The sequence below is a fragment of the Lissotriton helveticus genome, chromosome 5_1 (genome assembly GCF_964261635.1).
Source record: "Lissotriton helveticus chromosome 5_1, aLisHel1.1, whole genome shotgun sequence".
Classification (NCBI taxonomy): Eukaryota; Metazoa; Chordata; class Amphibia; order Caudata; family Salamandridae; genus Lissotriton; species Lissotriton helveticus.
The window spans coordinates 1,478,779,390-1,478,797,520 of NC_136065.1; the positions used below are offsets into that span (position 1 = coordinate 1,478,779,390).

The window sequence follows — 18,131 nt, forward strand, 5'->3', positions numbered from 1 at the left end:
CCAGGTGGACAACTATGATGCGCGATAAGGGCTGTGGGGGCCAAACCAAGCAGGGCCCAATCGACAAATTCACTGGAGCGGGTGCGGCGCCCGGGACAGTGGGCCATCAGGGGCAGGTGCCGGATAACGCGGTGCTCATGGCGGCCATTACCCAGTCCAGGGATATGCTGCACGCCAAGATCGGTGAAGTTGGTTCTGATGTCATGCTGCTACAGCAGGATCTGCGCAACGATATGGAGCGCATCACGGTGACCGAGACCCACATATGGGGGGTAGAAGATGATGTCAGAATCCTCAAAAAGAAAGTGGCGGCCATGGAAAAGATCCAAAAAGGTCTAGCGATGCGGGCTGCGGACGCGGAGGGACGTGCTCGGCGCAACAAACTTCGCTGTGTGGGATTCCCGGAGGGATGCGAGGTGGACAATGTGGAGGCTTTCTTGACAAGTTGGCTAGCGGGCTGGCACCCCCCTGATGTACTCTCCCGCTGCTTCGTGGTGGAGCAGGCCCACAGGGCACTTATGAAGAAGCCCCCGCAAGGGACTCGCCCGTGGCCGATCATCGCAAAATTTCTGAACAACATGGACAGAGACACTATCCTGAAACAGGCCAGAGCTAAGGAAAACCCTCGCCTGTGACAATGCGCGTATCCTTATATTCCCTGACTACACGTGATTGGTGTAGCAGCTGCGGCAATCCTTTCTTGCGGCAAAGGCTTGTCTCTGGGACCTCAAGCTCCCATACGCACTGTTGTTCCCGGCCCGCCTGTGAGTGGTGTACTGCTCTCGTACACATTTCTTCGACTCCCCGGAGGAAGTCTTCAAATGGACTGATGAGACTGTGCGGGTACGAGTACATACGCCACCTGGTAGGGAATCGGACTCATCTTCGAGCGAGGCGGCCCGGAGGGGCCCTCGAGGCCAGCTGAGAGGCACCAGGAGATCGCGGTCCAGTTGTCATTCCCAGTCCAGCATCGCCCTCCCACGGAGGGGATCGACTTCGGAGAGACAGGCTTTGGCGGACTGATCCGTGGGCTTGGCAGGTGCTGGGAGGCTTGGGATGGTGAACTGATGGCCGGATAGGCACAGTTATCGGGCTGGGTTCCCGGCCACACAGTAGTGGGCCTGGAAGGGAAAAGCCCGAGGGACATGGGTGGTCAGTTGGGGATCCATTGGAAGGTATGGTTCCTGTCCCCCGGGTGGGGCCTTGGCTCCTATCCAACCGCGACAGATACTTCCACGTTTGAGAGGTATCGGGTGGGGGGGTTGTTGGGGGGTGAGGGTTTGTTCTGGTTGCTAGATTGCGCGTCCATAATGATTGCTTGTAGCTCATCGTACACACTGAGTAACACACACACCGGTCACAATTGTATAAGCCATTTGAGATGTCCGGCACGAAGAATGAGATGCGGATAACCCCTGGCGCCCTGCGCATCGTTAATTGGAACCTTCGCAGGGCCTTGGACAAGGTGAAGCAGGGGGGCCATACTTCACTATGCCAAACGAGCGGGGCCGATGTGCTCCTGCTACAGGAAACACATTTAATGGGTACTAAAGCCGTGTGTCTGCAGAGGTACGGGTACCAACACATTTTCCACTCAGGCTTCACGCGGGGTTCGAGAGGAGTGGCGATATTGATTAACTGCAGGGTCCCATATACTCATGAGAAACACTGGTCGGACACGCAAGGACGGTACATTTTTATCCAGGGCAGGAATGAGGGAGACACTCAAACACTGGGAGGGTGTATGCTCCACCGCCATTGCAATGGACTTTAGTGGAGCGACTCCTGAACATCTGGGGGGATATGCCAGACACACTCTCAGTTGCAGGCGGGGATTGGAATGATGTGATGGAGCAGGGCCGGGATAGGTGGAGGAGTGGGGTCGCTGCTGTGGCAGGTGGACCACCTACCAAACTACACTCTCTAGTGACGGGACAAGATTGGGTGGATGTCTGCAGACACCTACATGGCCACCGCCGGGAGTATACATACTTCTCCACAGCATGTGATTCTTTCTCGAGGCTTGATTATATATTTGTTCCTAGGGGGCTAGTACATAGAGTGCTGTCGGCGGACAGTATGCCCAGGGGCTTGTCGGATCATTCACTGTTTGCCCTTACATTTCAGATCGGCCCGGGGCGACAGCCACTCAGATGGCGTATGTCGGTGTGGCAGTTGCAGAAGGAGGAATACCGGGAACACTTGACTAAAGAGATAGATAATTATCTGGTGGCAAATGTGGGGTCGGTCACGTCCCAGCGGTACTGTGGGAGGCATTGAACCCCACACAGAGAGGTGGATATCTCTTGGTGTGTGGCAGCGGCAGGGAGCGTAAGAGGGAATTGTTGCGTCCGGAGGTGGAGGCGCTGGAACGTAGGGGTCAGGAGGCGGACGGCAGCCCAGTCAGACGGCAATTACTATTGGCGCTGCAACACTATGCAGCCCTACTGATGGACGAGGCCCGCCAGGCTTGGCTGGCAACACGTAGTAGAGTCTAATAGTGGGGGGGGGGGGGGACAAATCCAGCAAGATGCTGCAACGACTATGCCAGAGCGCCTTTCATTCCCAGGCTCGGCCGCAAGTCCTGGGTCCCATTGGGCGCCACTTATTGAGCCTCCAGCGATTGCAGATAGCTTTGCTGCATACTATGAAGACCTCTATGCACCGAAAGAATGTCTCACGGCCGCGGTTATAGCGAAATTCATATATGACCTCCCCCCTAAGACAGTCTCGGATGAGGTGTGGGACCGCCTGGACAGGACGCTGTCGGACGAAGAGTTTGGTACGGCCCTGAGGGTATTGAATCCCGGGAAGGGTCCGGGACCAAATGGATTCCCCAGTGAGTTTTTCAAAAAATTCTTTGTACAGCTGGCCCCACACTTTCGGCCGGTGGAGGCGCGGGAGTGTGGCTCGCTCCCCCCGGACTGGAGACAGGCTGAGGTGGTAGTGTTCCTCAAACCGGGTAGACCTCCGGAGCAGCATGCATCATATCGCCCCATCTCCCTTCTAAATGTAGAGGCAAAGGTTTTGGCCAAGGCACTGGCCAATCGGCTCCTGCCACATATCACCACATTGGTACACCCGGACCAGGTTGGGTTCATGCCCCGGAGGGCGACCCGTCATAATATCAGGCACGCACACGTGGCTGTGGTGGCAGTGGGCAGCTGGGGGAACCGGCGGCGCTCTTATTGGCTGACATGGATAGGGCTTTGATTCCCTGAGCTGGGTATATTTGTTGGCCCTTCTGCGGAAACTCAATCTCGGCCCGCAATTTTTGGCCTATATGCAACTGCGCTACACTGATTTGACGGCATCGGTGCGGGTGGGGGGGCGATTTCTCGCTCTTTCTCCATCCAGCGGGGTACGCGACAGGGCTGCCCCCTCTCCCCTTATCTTTTTGCACTAGCCATGGAGCCGCTGGCGGCTTGGGTGCGCATCGATGCTCAGCTTTGGGGGTTCGAGTGGGCGCTGGGTCTTTCTGACAAAATAGCACTGTACGCGGACAATGTCCTGTTTTTCCTTACCGCCCTGGATAGGTCGGGCCGCGGCTACTGCGCATACTACAGATCTTCGGGGAGACCTCTGGATTATATATGAATCCACGCAAACCCACGCTGTGGGTCCGGGGGGGGGGGTCAACTGAGGGTGGGAGCATGGGCCTCATCCCTTCAATTGGCGACGGGGGGCTGAAATATCTAGGGGGTCTTCTTGTCCAACGTGCCGTGGTGTCCTGGCAACGCAATCTGATTCCAGTGTGGGACCGTACCCGGGAAGCATGCCCTTACCCCTGTACGGTAGGTTGGCCATCTTCAAGATGGTGGCGCTTCCCAGTCTTCTCTACCAGCTGCAGAATCATTCCATTCATTCCAGGGAGTGGGGGGCAATCAATATAAGTGACACCTCTTATTATTGGGCCTCACGTTGGCAAAAAGGGATATTGCCTGGGCCTGGAAGGCGCCCCGGGCTCCATCACTGGCCACATGGGAAAATGGGATGGATTTTTGTATGGGGCTCGAAAGCCTGTTTTTATTGTCAGGGGTGCCCATGCAAACATTATAAGATTTGGAAGAGATGGGCAGACTACCGGGGTCGAGAACTGGATCCACCGCAGGAGGGGGATGTACGCTTGCCGGACTGACTTACATGCTCTATTCTTGGTTAAAGGGTGGTGGTGAAGGGACTTCCCAGAGAGAAGGTGACCTTCGGGTGTGCAGTTACACACAGGATGTATCTTTGTGACATGGGCGCAAAGGGATCACGGTTCGATCCCTGGCTCCGGCGGCAGGGGTCTGCCCAGCACCATGCGACTCTGGGCAATAGCTCGCTTAATCTTCCCAAAGGCGCCGAGAGACCCCTTTGGGGGTGATTCGTGCGCTATACAAGTACTGGATTTATTTTATTTATCGGGGGAAAGGGGGGAGTTGGGGGGGTTCGTTAAAATGCGGTTTGTCACTTTATAAAAGTCAAAGTCATTATTATTGTGTATTTGATGTGTGCAGAAGCCTCTGGATTGCAGAACTATGAAGCTTATGTGAAACCAGACAAATAAAATTTGCTTTAAAAAAAAAAAAAAAGTTCCTGAAAAGCGACCAGGAAGGATAGAAGGAGCCAATCAGAGAGGGGGTATAAAGGCTATGTTACATGGGAAGGAAAAAGGCATGCTCGAGCTGCTAAAACAAACAAAGCCAACAAATAGAAAGCCAGCAAATATGAATGACAAAACAAATTGTGAGCCATGGGAGGAATATTCCTAGGTCAACTTTCAGAATGGCCCTTAAGAAGTCTTTAGTAACCTGTTGGGCTTTGCCCTAAAATAGACGGTTAGAAGAATATGTGGAAAATAGTTTGATTATGTTGGTCAGGAAAGAGTTATGTGTATTTCTGAAATGTATTAAGACTAATTGAACCATGATACAGATGTGAAGAAATACATTGCCCATTTATGTGTTCAGCAACGCCTAAATAATAAGCATGTGAAACTTCGAGCAAGCATCTACTCATATCACAACTTCATCTGAAGTGTCTCAGGTTTTGAAATGCAGACTACACAATAACGAAGAAGCATACGCACAAACAATATAGAAATGCTCACCAATATCAGTCCAGATATGAAAGATGAAGTCCCTGTTAGAGCAACGTAGAACTTGGGCGTGAGTGTGTTTAAAAATACAGTCACTGCAATGAGAGGGAAAACAAATTCTATATTAAATGGAGTGTGACAAACCAGTAAGGTGGAAAATATACACTGGACTTCTCTAAAGCCCACATGACAGAAAAAGCACAAACTATGATCATGCATTTTTTTTTAATTAAACAATGACCATTTTCTCCATATTCAATGACTGAAAACACAGTTGTATTTGTCTAAAAGGAGATACAAGCCGTTCAATACATGTCACAATCTCTAAGGACATTCAAAATGTTCCTGGGTACCTTTGGATGTTGCGGCTTGTAATGGACAAAGGGTATGAAACACAAAGGGGGGGCAGTGTACACCAGTCAGCAACGACTTGTTTGCGGCCACACCTTCAGTTGGTGATGCAGCTGATCTCCTAAGCAGTTGCATCACAATATGCCCATTCATAGGGAGTCGAAAGGTGCCTGCCTCAGTAATTTTAATGAGAAAAGAGTCCCTTTTCAACTCCTTGAAAACGGCTGAAAATGCAGGAGGAGAGGCCTGCAAGGGATAGCAGACCCCCATGTCGACTGACTGTGGAAGGGCATTATACTGACATTTTCAGTCATTATTCCTAATTAGATTTGAATAAAATAAATAATGAAAGTTCAACAAAACATAATTAGTTATATTACCTAAGAAACATTCACCCTCGATAAGAGAACACATGTAGCATCTCATACACTGGAATGAAAACCCCCCGATAAAAATCATGAAACATAAAAACAGACAGTAGGTGTACTTGAGAATTGAAGTTACAGTAAGACTGGTCGAACTTGCCTAAAATGCTGTACTAAAAACAACGGTCGAATGTATTTAACGAAAGTTAGATAATTCTGAATACATATAAACAATGTGCAAGGTATCAAGCATAGCAGCAGAATCACACGAACAAGGTGGAGACTAAGAAGGCTTGTGCCAGCCCACTAAACACTGGAGAAAATGTTCCATCAAAATAGGTGGAAAGTCGCCTATGGTAAACTGCCATATCAAGCAGCAAATATAAAGCAATATGATTTGTGGATTTTACCGTAGTATAATACATTAGAGATTTTTTTTTTTTTTGTCAAATCTTTTTATTTCACCCCCATAACAGGGAGTTGAAGTGGCATGACTTGTACACAGCGTTAAGCCTACAACTCAACAGGGCCGGCCGCGTTAGAACTTGAGAAAAAGGAAAATCATTGACAATAATCAAGCTTCAAATTATACACAGCAGTTTACCTACAACCCATAAGGGCCGGTCGCGTCATACTCAGTCAACAGATCCTGTGTAGTCACTGCCCAAGATAGCCCGATCCCCGGAACATCGGGAACGAGAAACCCCAGAGGGGTAGAACGATAGGACCAAGACGGTCAACACTTCAGTGGAGCAACAGAAAAAGGGACAGCAAAGTAGAGAAGACAGTAGGAGTAAAGGAAAAGACGAGACCAAGAGAGAAAGGGGCCATTAGACGCTAAGGGTGGGGACCAATAGGGGTGAATGGAGGGGGGGTTATTGCGTCAGCGGTCGGGGCAGTCAATGTCATTGACAATGCACTATGCCTCACACACCATACTAATCACAGCGCCCTGAGCTTAGGGGGCATGTTACGCGCCTGCTCTACAGCGCACAGGTATTTCACCAGGGGTTGCCACACCGCTTTGAAGCGTACATCTCGGACCTGCAGTCGGGCCGTGAGAAGTTCCAGTGTCATGACATGCCAGAGGCGCACAAACCACGCAGCGATGGGCGGGGCCTCCACCTTCTTCCAGTACAGGGCAATGAGCTGCCTGGCCGCTCCTAGCATTTGAAGTGTCAGCGCCCAATCACTCCGAGTGAGGGCCGTCAATTCAGCAGGTTTAATACCTAATAGTATCGTACAAGTGGCCTCAGGCAGAGGAAACCCCAGCACCCCCCTGATGTGACTTAGGACCTCCTTCCAGAAGAGGGTCAGCAAAGGGCAGGTCCACCATATGTGCAAGAAATCCCCAGTCGCAGATTGGCACCTCCAACACAGGGGAGAAGAGGTCGGGAACATTTTATGCAGCCGCTGGCGTGTAGTACCACTGAGTCATCATTTTATAGGCGTTCTCCTGTTGCGGTATACTACGGTAAATCCGGGGTATGTCACGCCATAGTCTGGACCACTGCGCCGGGGTGATGTCCACTTCCGTGAGGGAGTGCCAGCGTTGCTGTTATGGCGGGGAAGGCGGAGTGTGTGGGTGTTGCAAAATCCGGTAGATTTTGGAGATCAGTCCCTTTGTCTCTGTAAAAGAGCGAGCCAGTCGTTCAAACGGGGTGAAGGCGCGCGTGGCTGCCTGATAGGTATCGTCTGCGAGCACCCAGTGCTTCAGTTGAGTGTATTGCATTCCAGCCGTACGCGGCACTCGGAATTCCTCCCTGCAGTCCGCAAAAGTCTTGAGGGAACCTCCATCAAACAGATCCGTGAGCACCCTGCAGTCGCCTTGAGGCCACTTACGAAAAGCCCCAGTCCGATGCGCCGGAGGAAAACTTGGATTCCCTTCAATAGGGGTATGAGGCGAGGGGAAGGTCGTGAGGCCCTTACGGACCACTATCCTATCCCAGATCTCCAGCACCGTCTTCGTGGGCACCGCCAGGTACGCGCTCGGAGATCGTCCTGCTCTAGGCTTCCATGCCAGATCCCATATGGTACGCCCGGTCACGGCCCTATCCATATGGAACCACCCTTTCTCGCTCTCTGTCACACCCCACTCCACTACGTACCGAAGGTGAGCAGCCTAGTAATATTCTACCAGGTTGGGGCAGGCTAGACCCCCCCGGTCCCTGGGTGCCATCAGTAAGGCTTGAGAGAAGCGAGGCCTCTTACCCCCCCAAATGAAGTTTGTTAGATCACGCTGAAGGCCTCTGATGCTATGCAGCGGTATAGGGGTAGGGAGACACTGAAATAGATACAGGATTTTGGGCAGGATGGACATCTTGACAGCGTTGATTCTGCCCAGCCAGGATGGTACTAGCGGTCTCCACCGCTGTAGATCCTCGAGGATCGATCGCCGATAGTCTTTCCAGTTGGATTGCGTCCAGCCGTCCAGCGAGGGGGTTAATGTCAGGCCCAGGTATCGGATGTGCTGGGTCGACCATTGATAAGGGACTAGGTGCTCCAACGAGGGGATGTCCGATTGCGGAATAGTGAGGCTGAGTACCCAGGACTTGCTATGATTAATTTTCAGGCCAGAAACCCTCTCAAAAAGGCACAGCGAAGTATGTACTGCCGGCAGGAACTCTCGGGGCCGCGTGAGTGTAAGGATAAGGTCGTCCGCAAAGAGCGCCACCTTGTTGTCCTGGCCGCCAAGAGGGATACCGTGGATATTGGGGTCCCTACGTATCATATCTGCTAGGGGCTCAACTGCGAGGGCGAATAACAGGGGTGATAGCAGACAGCCCTGCCTGGTACCCCTTCCAATGTTGATCGACTCCGAGAGCTGCCCGTTGACCCGTATCCTGGCCCGTGGTGCAATATATGGGGCCATGATCTTAGCAATCATCTTCGGACCGAACCCCACCCTGCACAGTACCGCCCTGAGGAAGGACCAGTCCACCCGGTCAAACGCCTTCTCCGCGTCGAGCGAGAGAAGACAAGCTGGGATCCTCCAGTGATGGGCCTTACCTACCAGGTGGGCAACCCTGCGGACGTTGTCCGCTCCCTGACGACCGTGGATGAAGCCCACCTGATCTGGATCGATCAGGCTCGGCATGTAAGGACCCAACCGCTTTGCTAGTAGTTTGGTGTAGATCTTAAAGTCCGAGTTTAGCAGAGCAATCGGTCGGTACGACGCGCACAGCGAGGGGTCTTTCCCAGATTTCGGGATCAAGGCAATTTCCGCCAGCCCCATATCAAGGGACGGACCCACCTCCTCGGTAAAGGAGTTAAACAGGCGGAGAAGGTAGGGGCCTAGCTGCGCCTGATACATGCGATAGAAGGATATTGGAAGCCCATCAGGCCCTGGTGTTTTCCCCAAGGGGAGCTCGAGGATCGCCGCGGCTATCTCCTATGGCGTGATCTGTTCCTCCAGTTCCTCTGCGTGTTGCGGGTGCAGCGTTGCGCCCCCGTATCGCCCCAGTACTTCCTCCACCAACTCCGAAGGTGGCTTCTCCTCTGTGTACAACGCTGCATAGTAGTCCCGGAAAGCTCGGCACTTATCCTTTGCCGCAACAACCCTGGTCCCATCAGGCAGCTGAACATTTGCTATATGTTCTCTCGCGGCTCTGGCTCTCAGCCTCCGCGCCAATAGTTTCCCCACTTTGTCCCCCCCTTCAAAATACCTCTGTTTCAGCGCCAGGAGGGATTTCTCTGCCCTATTTGTGCGCAGTAGCCGGAGCTGCCCCCTAAGATTAGCTAGGTGCCCTCTCGTGTTTCGGGTAGAATGGCCCTGATCCTGCGTTTCCGCCGCCCTCAAGTATCCCACCAGTTTATCCTCCAGCGCACGTGCTTCGCGCGCCCTTGCAATCGAGAGGGGCGTGATGTGGCCCCGTATGGTAGCCTTAAAGGCGTCCCACACCACAGGAAAGGGTGTTTCAGGAAGATCGTTGGTCTCAAAGTAGGAGACAATGGCTCCCCTAATGTCTTCCACGTCCGCTGCGTCCCGCAGAATACTCGGCGGGAGGTACCACCTCCGTTCCCGGTCAGGGCGCGCCGCCGGGTCCTGTAGCAATAATTCAACGTGAGCGTGATCAGAGAGGGAGACGTCAGACATACCTACCTCCACCGTGTCGCGAAGGAGATCACTAGTGACGAATAGATAGTCTATGCGAGAGTAGGATCGATGGACATGAGAGTAGTATGAGTACCCTCGCTTATCTGGGGAAAAGTACTGCCAGGCGTCGAGCAGTCCAAAGTCCGTCAGTTGCTTACGCAGAGTTGCCGACATTGCCCCTTTGCCACTGGAGGAATTCTCACTCCGGTCCATCTGTGGATTCCAGACTAAATTGAAGTCTCCGCCCACGATGAGCGAAGAGCCGTCCTGCGGCATCTGCCCCCCTAAAAAGTCTCGAAGGTAGCGGTCCTGCGCCTGATCAGGGGCATACACATTGCACAGCGTGATGCGACGGCGCCCAATTTCGACCTCCGCTCGAAGAAATCGTCCATCACCACCCCGGTAGGGCCTGCCGCCCCCCTGCCTGATGCCAGACCTGCACAAGATTGCCACTCCCGCTGTCTTAGTATCTGCTGCAGCCCAGAACTGGAGCGGGTATTTAGGGTGAGCCATGCGCACAGTATCAGCCTGTATGAGGTACGTTTCTTGGAGAAATATGATATCAGGGCGTTGCCGTAGGAGATACTGCCAAACCTGCTTACGCTTATTAGGTGAGTTAAGGCCCTTCACGTTAAGCGTCAGGACCTTTAGAGGGCTAGGAGCGTTTACTGCCATGACTGGTTCTGAGCGCCACCCGGCCACATTCGCACAACACACATCCCGCGTATCCCACGCGCACCACAGCCACTCAACCGCACTGCCGCACCCCAGCCCATCCCCCGGCGTCTCCACCCCGCGCCCTCCAGAAAAGAGATAGAAGTGAGAGCGTAGAATAGTGGGAAACAGGAAGAGTAGAGAAAAGAGGAAGTAGCAAGTAGCAGTAAGAGCTGCCACTCGTCAATAAACAACAACTGCGGCCAACAGGGCCTCACTGTACTGACCCCGTTGCAGGGCATCCTACACCCACAGGTTTTGACGCTCTCTGGGATGTAACTCCCTGAGGGACAGTCAAAGAGGGGGGGTCGTGCCAGTCTTGGCAATTCAGCGTTCAAGGAGCTCCCACTGGCACCCCGCCCCGTATATCAGGAGCCAGGGTGAAATGCGAGACTGCTCAAGGCCCAGGTGTAGGGCCCCCAGGACTAGGAGAAGTGGAGCGCTAACATGCCGCAAGTCAAGGTGTCGGGGAGCGCCCATCGCGGCCCTCTTTGTCCCCCTCGAGAGATCGAATATGTGCTATGATATCCTGTTTAGCCTGCGAGGGCGATTGCTCGGCGTCAGACGGCGGGCGGTGCTGACGGCGTACAGTAGTCCACGAGGGTGCTGCCACCGTCCTCTCTCGCCTATGAGACGGTGTCGGGCTCGCCGGCGGGGTCGTCTGTAGTCGGATGAGTTGCGCCGCTTCCGTGTAAGTCCGAATGACTCTCCGCTTGGATTCCCACTGAAATATCAGAGCAAACGGGTGGCCCCATTGATATGCAATGTCCATACTGCGCAGTTTCTCAGTCACCGGTCGGAACGCTCGTCTCCTCTTCAGGGTGTTGGGCGCCAGATCCTGGAAAATCTGGATTTTGTGGCCTCTATATCGGAGGTCCGGCTTATCCCGCGCGGCTTTCCAGATTGCCTCTTTCTCGGTAAAGAAATGGACCCGCGCTAGTATGTCCGGTAGGAGTCCTGACCTGCCTGCCGGGGCGGACACTCGATGCGCCCGATCCAGTGCCGGAGGGGAAGCCGTCTCGTCCCCCCAGACCTCGTGGAGGAGCTGCGTCACGTATCCCATGGTGTCTTCCCCCTCTTCCCCGAGAGGAATTCCCCGGATACGAAGGTTGTTGCGGCGACTCCTGTTCTCCAAATCCTCCTGCTTCACTTGGAGCTCGATATTCTGCTCCTCGAGGGCCGCCAGGCGCTGCCATAGGTGTTCCTGATCTTCCGTGCGCATGTCCATCGTTCGCTCCAATCCGTCTACACGGTCTCCAAGTTCCATGACATCCTTCCGCAGTTCCTTCACGCACGAGTGTACTTCAGTCCTTAGCGATCCAATCTCCATTTTCAGTTCGGACATGAAGGTGGCCATGAATGCCTGTGTGACTGGCGGGGACTCCTCCGCAGCTCGCGATGGCCCATCCCCACCAGCCGTCGCTCCAGTCTTCCCCCACATCGCTACGACAGTATTGTCCTTGGGGGCTGCTGTTGAGTCGGCCCTGTTCCCTTTGTTGGAGCGCGTCATCTCAGGCAACTACCGCCAGGAGCCAAGGGTCCCAGATATTCCTCGCCGTGCCGCAGACGTCAAATTGGGGTAGATGGGGCCGTGCAGGGGTCGAAGGTAGGATCCGGTTTCGCTCCCAGGCCTCTTGCCACACCCCAGCACAACAATTTCCCTCCTCCACCCGTCGTGCCCAAGCCCACAACACCGGGACACCAGCAGCACTGCTAGAGTCCGAAGGGTGCGAGGCCAGGGGGGGAAGGGCCGGCCAGCGACCACCCCAGAAGGACAGAACAAAGAACGCACAGCTATAACCTGAGGGACCTCCCCGCCAACAGGGCCAGAATGTCACAGAAATGGGAAGAGGCACAGTCTATGATCAAATGTCCACGCAACCCTGAGGCCCTTGATCCAGCCACCGGATAGCCCCTAACAGTTCCACAAAGACACTGGAAGGCAATTTGCACTGGCCACCACCCGCAGCTCCCAGGGACCACTCCTCGCACTCTAAATGATCAACACAGTAACTCTCACACCCGCGGATGGCGGCACCTCGGAGGTCCAGTCCCCTCAGCGTCTGTCCGTGCAGGCTCCTCCACCGCCGAGCGGAACCTCCAGAGAGCCACACTCTCTCACAGGCTGCCCAAGAGACCGTAAGCCGATGATTGCCCGCCGCGGGGGGAGTCGTCCAGCCCAGGCCACCACGTGTAGGGACCCAGCACCTCAGACCCCCGAGCGGTACCCTCTCCGGATTCACCGCAGGCTGTACTCCGCTCCGCTCCAAAGGGCCGCTCTGCAGTCTAAAGAGGAGCGACAGCCGCTCCGCAGTAACCCTCACCTCCGTGCCTCCAAATGGCAGGTCGCAGCTCCCTCTCTCACCGGGGTGACACACTTCCAGCCAACAAGCTGACCGGGCAGCTTCACGGGTACCAGGACAGAGGGCAAGCGGGTCACGCTCTCACCCCCACTCCGCTCTCAAGTCCGCTCCTCACACTCAGGCGGCCAACTCCTCGCCAGCTCTTATCCCAGGCAATGGGGCAGCAGGGCCAAGCACCACCCCCGCAGCAGGCAACCCTCCGCGTCATCTAGTAGAGCCCCCAATGAGCAGCAGGGGCTCGGGCACACAAATATCCCCGGGCCTCTCAAACGGCCAAGCCGCTGTCACTAAGCCATTCCTCTTGGCCTCAGGAGTCTAAAATGGCGGGCCGCAGCTCTTTCCTCTCCTCCGCCCGCCAGCTGCCACGTGTAGGGGAGTAGCGCCGCAGGAGGGGGAAAAGGCAGCCGCTCCGTCTCACGCCGTCTGGAGGTCGCCGCCGGCCGAAATATCCGCAGTGTTCGGCCGTTGACCGCCACAGGTACTGGCTCCCCGGACGAGAAACCAGCAGGTCTACGAGTGGGCACCGGCAGGGGCCTCCCTCTACGCCGGAGCCCCGTCTCCACTTAGGCCCCGGGCACAGTACCCGTCAGGGGATGCGGCGCACCCTATCACCCCAGCAACCAGAGGGCAGCAGAAGCCACAGGCGGGAGAAAATGGCGGGCTCCGCTCAGGACCCTCGAGCAGCCCCAGCCAAGCAGTCACTGCCGTCCGGAAGGGGCCAGAGCTCCCCGCACCCCTCAGCCGAGTCTCAGGTACAGGCGGTCCCGCACCCGGAGAGTGCGTCCGTGGCCCGAGGGCCACCCGATCGCCGCCTGTGTCTCAATCGAAGCCCCAGGACCCGGGGCACAAGATGGCGGTCGCTCCGTCCGAGCGGCCGCGGCGCCGTCTCCCAGCGTCTCCCGGAGCCTCCCGGGGTCCAGGGCACCACGTCCCGTGCAGCGCCGAATTCAGCAGGTCTCCAGCACTTCCTAAGTGGCAGGTAAGTGCCCTGGCTCTGCACTAATCGCCTATGACAGCGGCATGCAGCGGGAGCTCCCCCGGAGCACGTCTTACCGCATTGCCGTCTTGGCCACGCCCCTCACATTAGAGATTTTTAAGCAAACCCATTTTTGCTCGGTTTCCCTGGGCATGTTGTTAAAATTGATTTCTTAACCCAGGTAATATCAGACTTAGATTCTGAACATTTGACATAATTTAACCACGGAATGTCAAATCCACAATCCAGGGCAAGACAATCACTTAAAATCCTTCTGTTCAACTCGAATTACTTCTTGGTCCAAATTGACAAACATAGAATTAAAGGGCAAACATGAATATAATCCGAAATATAGCCAAACCCCAATTCCTCATACATGAACTCCATCGGTACACTTTGAGGGTTTAACCTCAGGACCTTTCTTAACTACTTGTTTTCTGCCACCTGAATTGGGTAACAGTCCTTGTATCACCAGACCTCACAATCAAAGCTCGCTGTCGAAACACATTTAGCTTTGCAGAGATCAACGATTGATCTGATATGGGGTAGGCCGAGCCGCAGTGAAAACTCCTCAATACTATGTGGTACGCTGTTGAGGGACTGCGCCTTGGCATTAGGAAGAAATTGGCAATTCAGTGTGGTGTCCAATAGTAAGCCCAGCTAGTGGAATTCATCTACCATGCTAATTTGCCTACCTGGAATTGTAAAAGTGCTGCAGACTATTGGCCGTACGTGCAAAGAGGACAGTATCGTCAGCATATAGCAAGGCAGGTAGATATCTGTCCACCACCCTCAGGACATCCTTACGTAAATCCACAAGAAAGGAGTCAATCCAATTAATATATAAACTAAAAACATAGGAGCTAAAAAATCCCGACGTACTCTCCAGGCAAGCTTAAAGTGTAGGGCGCATTCCCCGTTGGCGCCAACTCTTACTGAAGCCTCAAGTAAAAATCATGCAGTATTGCACTAGTGATTTTTTGTGCATGATTTGCACAATGACATTTTAAATAGTAATCTTTATTGTTCAACAGTTAAAAGCATTACAATATGAATCATACGAAATTAATAAATACAATAAAAAAAGATTTGCAATGAAAGACTTAAAATCACGAGTAAAAAACTTTCCAGGTGGTTAGAAGAAGAGTAGGAGCATCCAATTCCCTGGTCTGCCAAGTACAGTATTAAAGATGCTTCTGCGCAATTTGCATATGAACAACTTACGACAAACGTGTAACATGAACTATCATTATCAGAGTAAGCATACAATAGATCAGATTTGTCTGAAAGAAATGTGTGCTTCCCAGTCTGGCCCAAGTAGGGGCAGGATCAATGTAGTCCTGACTTGAAGTGTGTCCTTGCTGGGGGCCGTGAGCTAGTCCAAGAAAAAAGTACTGACGCCGAAAGAGAGGGTGTCCAAAGAACAGTTTTAAAACAGCAGTTAAAGTTATTGCCTTACTGCAGTACTGCAAATGATGCAGCTAGTATAGTCCCAAGATGAGCGGCACTCCCTTTTGTATTGTTCGGGTGGGGTTTCGTATGAGGAGTTTAATTCAAATCTGCCTTAAGGTGCCAGAGGAAGCTGTTTAAATGGCGACACTGGTTTGTAGGGGGGTGCATCGTCCCTGGGACAGATATTCAAGGTAGGTGATTTTATTTTGACAGGTCAGGAGCCTTCCTTAAAGCCCTATCCACCCCTTGGAGGTACTTTGCTGTTCGGGATATTACTTGCGGGTATATTGCAGGCTAATATAGCTAGTCTAAGGGAATACACCACTGCCTGGTCCCAAAATGGCTGCAGTCAGCGATGGCGAAAGTTTAGAGAACACCTGCAGAGACAGATTATATGCATTGCGTCCTCCTTTGGGTGCACGCACAGCCTACAGGCCACCTCTCCTTTTGCCCTTGACCAAGGAGTGGTGTGTGTGGGTTTGATGGAAGGACCCTGGCTGGTGTTTCAAGAAGTGACTTTTTATCCTGCTGCTGAAGGCCTCACCCAAATATTGCTGCGGCTTCAAGGTAGTATATTTGTTTAATACCATTCAGCCATGTGCCCGTTTCTCAAGGGTTGCCTTGTCTTCCAAGGATGATATTAGTATTGATGTTTTATAGACGGCTCTTTTCAATAGTTCGTGGTTGGGTGATGCAGCTCATGACTGTGCTAGTCAAAACAAGTCAGTTGTTCTTTAAAAAGTACTCCATGGCCACTGAGCGGGATTTATTGGTAATTTCCAGACATACATTATGGTTTACAGTGTTCTTCTCTGCGGACTTGAGCCTGTAACAAATGTTAGTGAATGCGGCATGCCTGGCATCCGACTGTTTGACTACACCACATTCCAGCCCAATTTGGGCAGGTGAGGTGCAACTGGGAAGTTGGAAGATTTCCTTGTAGATTCGCACAAATTTTGTGTCCAGGATTTGTGAGTCCCTGCTCCGAAGGGTTTCACTTCCATGAGTGGGCACCACCTTTGCCATGGCTGTTTCTAAGATAGGGCTATACGACAGCCCATTCCGATTTCCCTGCAGCCGGTGCAATCTCTTTTCTTTGAATTTCCTCATTTTGGGGCTTTAAAGTCCCCTTGCCATCGAACAGGAGGCCCAGGTATTTGTATTTGCTGAAATATTCGAACTTGGTTGAGTCGAGGAACAAGTTGACTTTGCCGTTTGTTCTTCTAGAGCAGTTCATGATTTTTGTCTTCTTGGTGTTAACTGTCAGACCATTTGTGGAGTATTCTTAAGTGGCATTCAGAAGACGCTGCAGGTTGACCTTTGTTCGGCTAATAAGCACCAGGTCATCAACATAGAGGAAATTTGAAAGGAATATAGAGGCAAGCTTTGGGGCCGGGGAGTTGATGTAAGACAGGACGGGAGAAGGTCTGCCAAGATTAGATAGAAAAGTATGGCGGACAAGACTCACCCCCGTTTGTGTCCACAGGATGTTGGATTGGCGCTAGAAAGATATGCCCCGCTGACCAACTTAATTACATGAGAAAGGAGTCATTTTTAAACTCCTTGAAAATCGCTGCAAATGCGGAAAGAGAGTCCAGCAAGGGGTAGAACACCCTCCACTGACTGTGGATTGGCATTACAATGACATGTTAAACGCCCTGTGCTTGAATCTTTATTGTCACTGTGACTGCGAGGGAGCAGTCTACATCGCGGACACCGCTACCGGACACCGCTACCGCCTTAAGCCTACAAGCCCCAGGGGGCTCCGCGAGACTGCGGCTGGAGCCGCGCACCACCTGGGTGCCAGCTGGCACACAAAAGCACCGATAGGGCTCCCGCGGCGCGGGACGCCCTGTGCTTGAATCTTTATTGCCACTGTGACTGCGAGGGAGCAGTCTACATGGCGGACACCGCTACGGGACACCGCTATCGCTTTCAGCCTACAAGCCCGAGGTGGCTCAGCGAGACCGCGGCAGGAGCAGCGCACCACCAGGGCGCCAGCCGGCGCACGTGCACGTCCGAAAGCCTTTGTTTTTATTGACTGCCAGGGGCCCACCATTAAATCAGTCTTTGGGACACCAGGACAGTATTTTAAACCTCACTCGGAGCACACTCACAGCACCCTCTTGAACAAAATACCCGCTCCGCAGTAATCTGGCGTCGAAGCACACCTGAGGTACACTCGGTACCTCGGGTGGGGCCCGATGATGAAGCATGCCACCAACTAGGTTGGTGGGTGAGGGCCTTCATAAAACCTAACGGCTTTCTCCCACCCGCAGACATACAAACAATTTTTAGCTCAGACATAACTCGCCGCTCGATTGTGTCTATCTTCCCATGTAGTTTTTTGAAGAGGGTCTCAAAAGCTTGCATACATGGTGCTGTGTCATCAGGGCTGGTTTTGGGCACTAATTCATCGTGCTTTACTGTCTTGCCCCTTTTTTTGGTTTCATTAAATCATTCTTTAGCGGAGCTAGCGCCGTTTGCTGCTTGGACCTTTTCGCAGGTGGAGAGATCAATTCCGGTGAGTTAGGTGAACAAGGGGCAGCAGTAATTTAAAGAGATGCTAGCAAGACACAGGGTCCAGGCATGTTAACAGGGACTGGATTAGATAATTCCGAAACGCTAGAACTTTTGTTCTTCAAACTAGAATATGTCCTTTAGTTTTTGTCTCCAAGTTCGTGTACTACGGGCGCAGGGGTACTTTCTGGGTTTGCCTCAACCATAGATTTGG

At 53.0% G+C, this 18,131-nt stretch overlaps 1 protein-coding gene and 1 long non-coding RNA gene across 5 annotated transcripts in view; one reads left to right on the forward strand and one right to left on the reverse strand.

The window, feature by feature from the left end:
• ST7L (suppression of tumorigenicity 7 like) overlaps positions 1-18,131 on the reverse strand; it is a 1,501,068-nt gene that overhangs the window by 1,448,164 nt on the left and 34,773 nt on the right. For 3 of the 4 annotated variants that reach the window (XR_013594902.1, XM_078644466.1, XM_078644467.1), the window contains exon 2: positions 5,093-5,175. Coding sequence is in view for 2 of the 4 variants with exons in the window: in XM_078644466.1 (XP_078500592.1) it covers positions 5,093-5,175 (83 nt within the window). In the remaining 2 variants the exon portion in view is untranslated. Of the gene's footprint in view, positions 1-5,092; positions 5,176-12,930; positions 13,968-18,131 lie in introns of those variants that run through there. The other variant, XM_078644468.1, reaches the window with a different exon arrangement.
• LOC144755490 (uncharacterized) overlaps positions 13,817-18,131 on the forward strand; it is a 35,495-nt gene continuing 31,180 nt past the window's right edge. The window contains exon 1 of the long non-coding RNA XR_013594903.1: positions 13,817-13,948. This is a non-coding gene — a long non-coding RNA (uncharacterized LOC144755490). The remainder of the gene's footprint in view (positions 13,949-18,131) is intronic.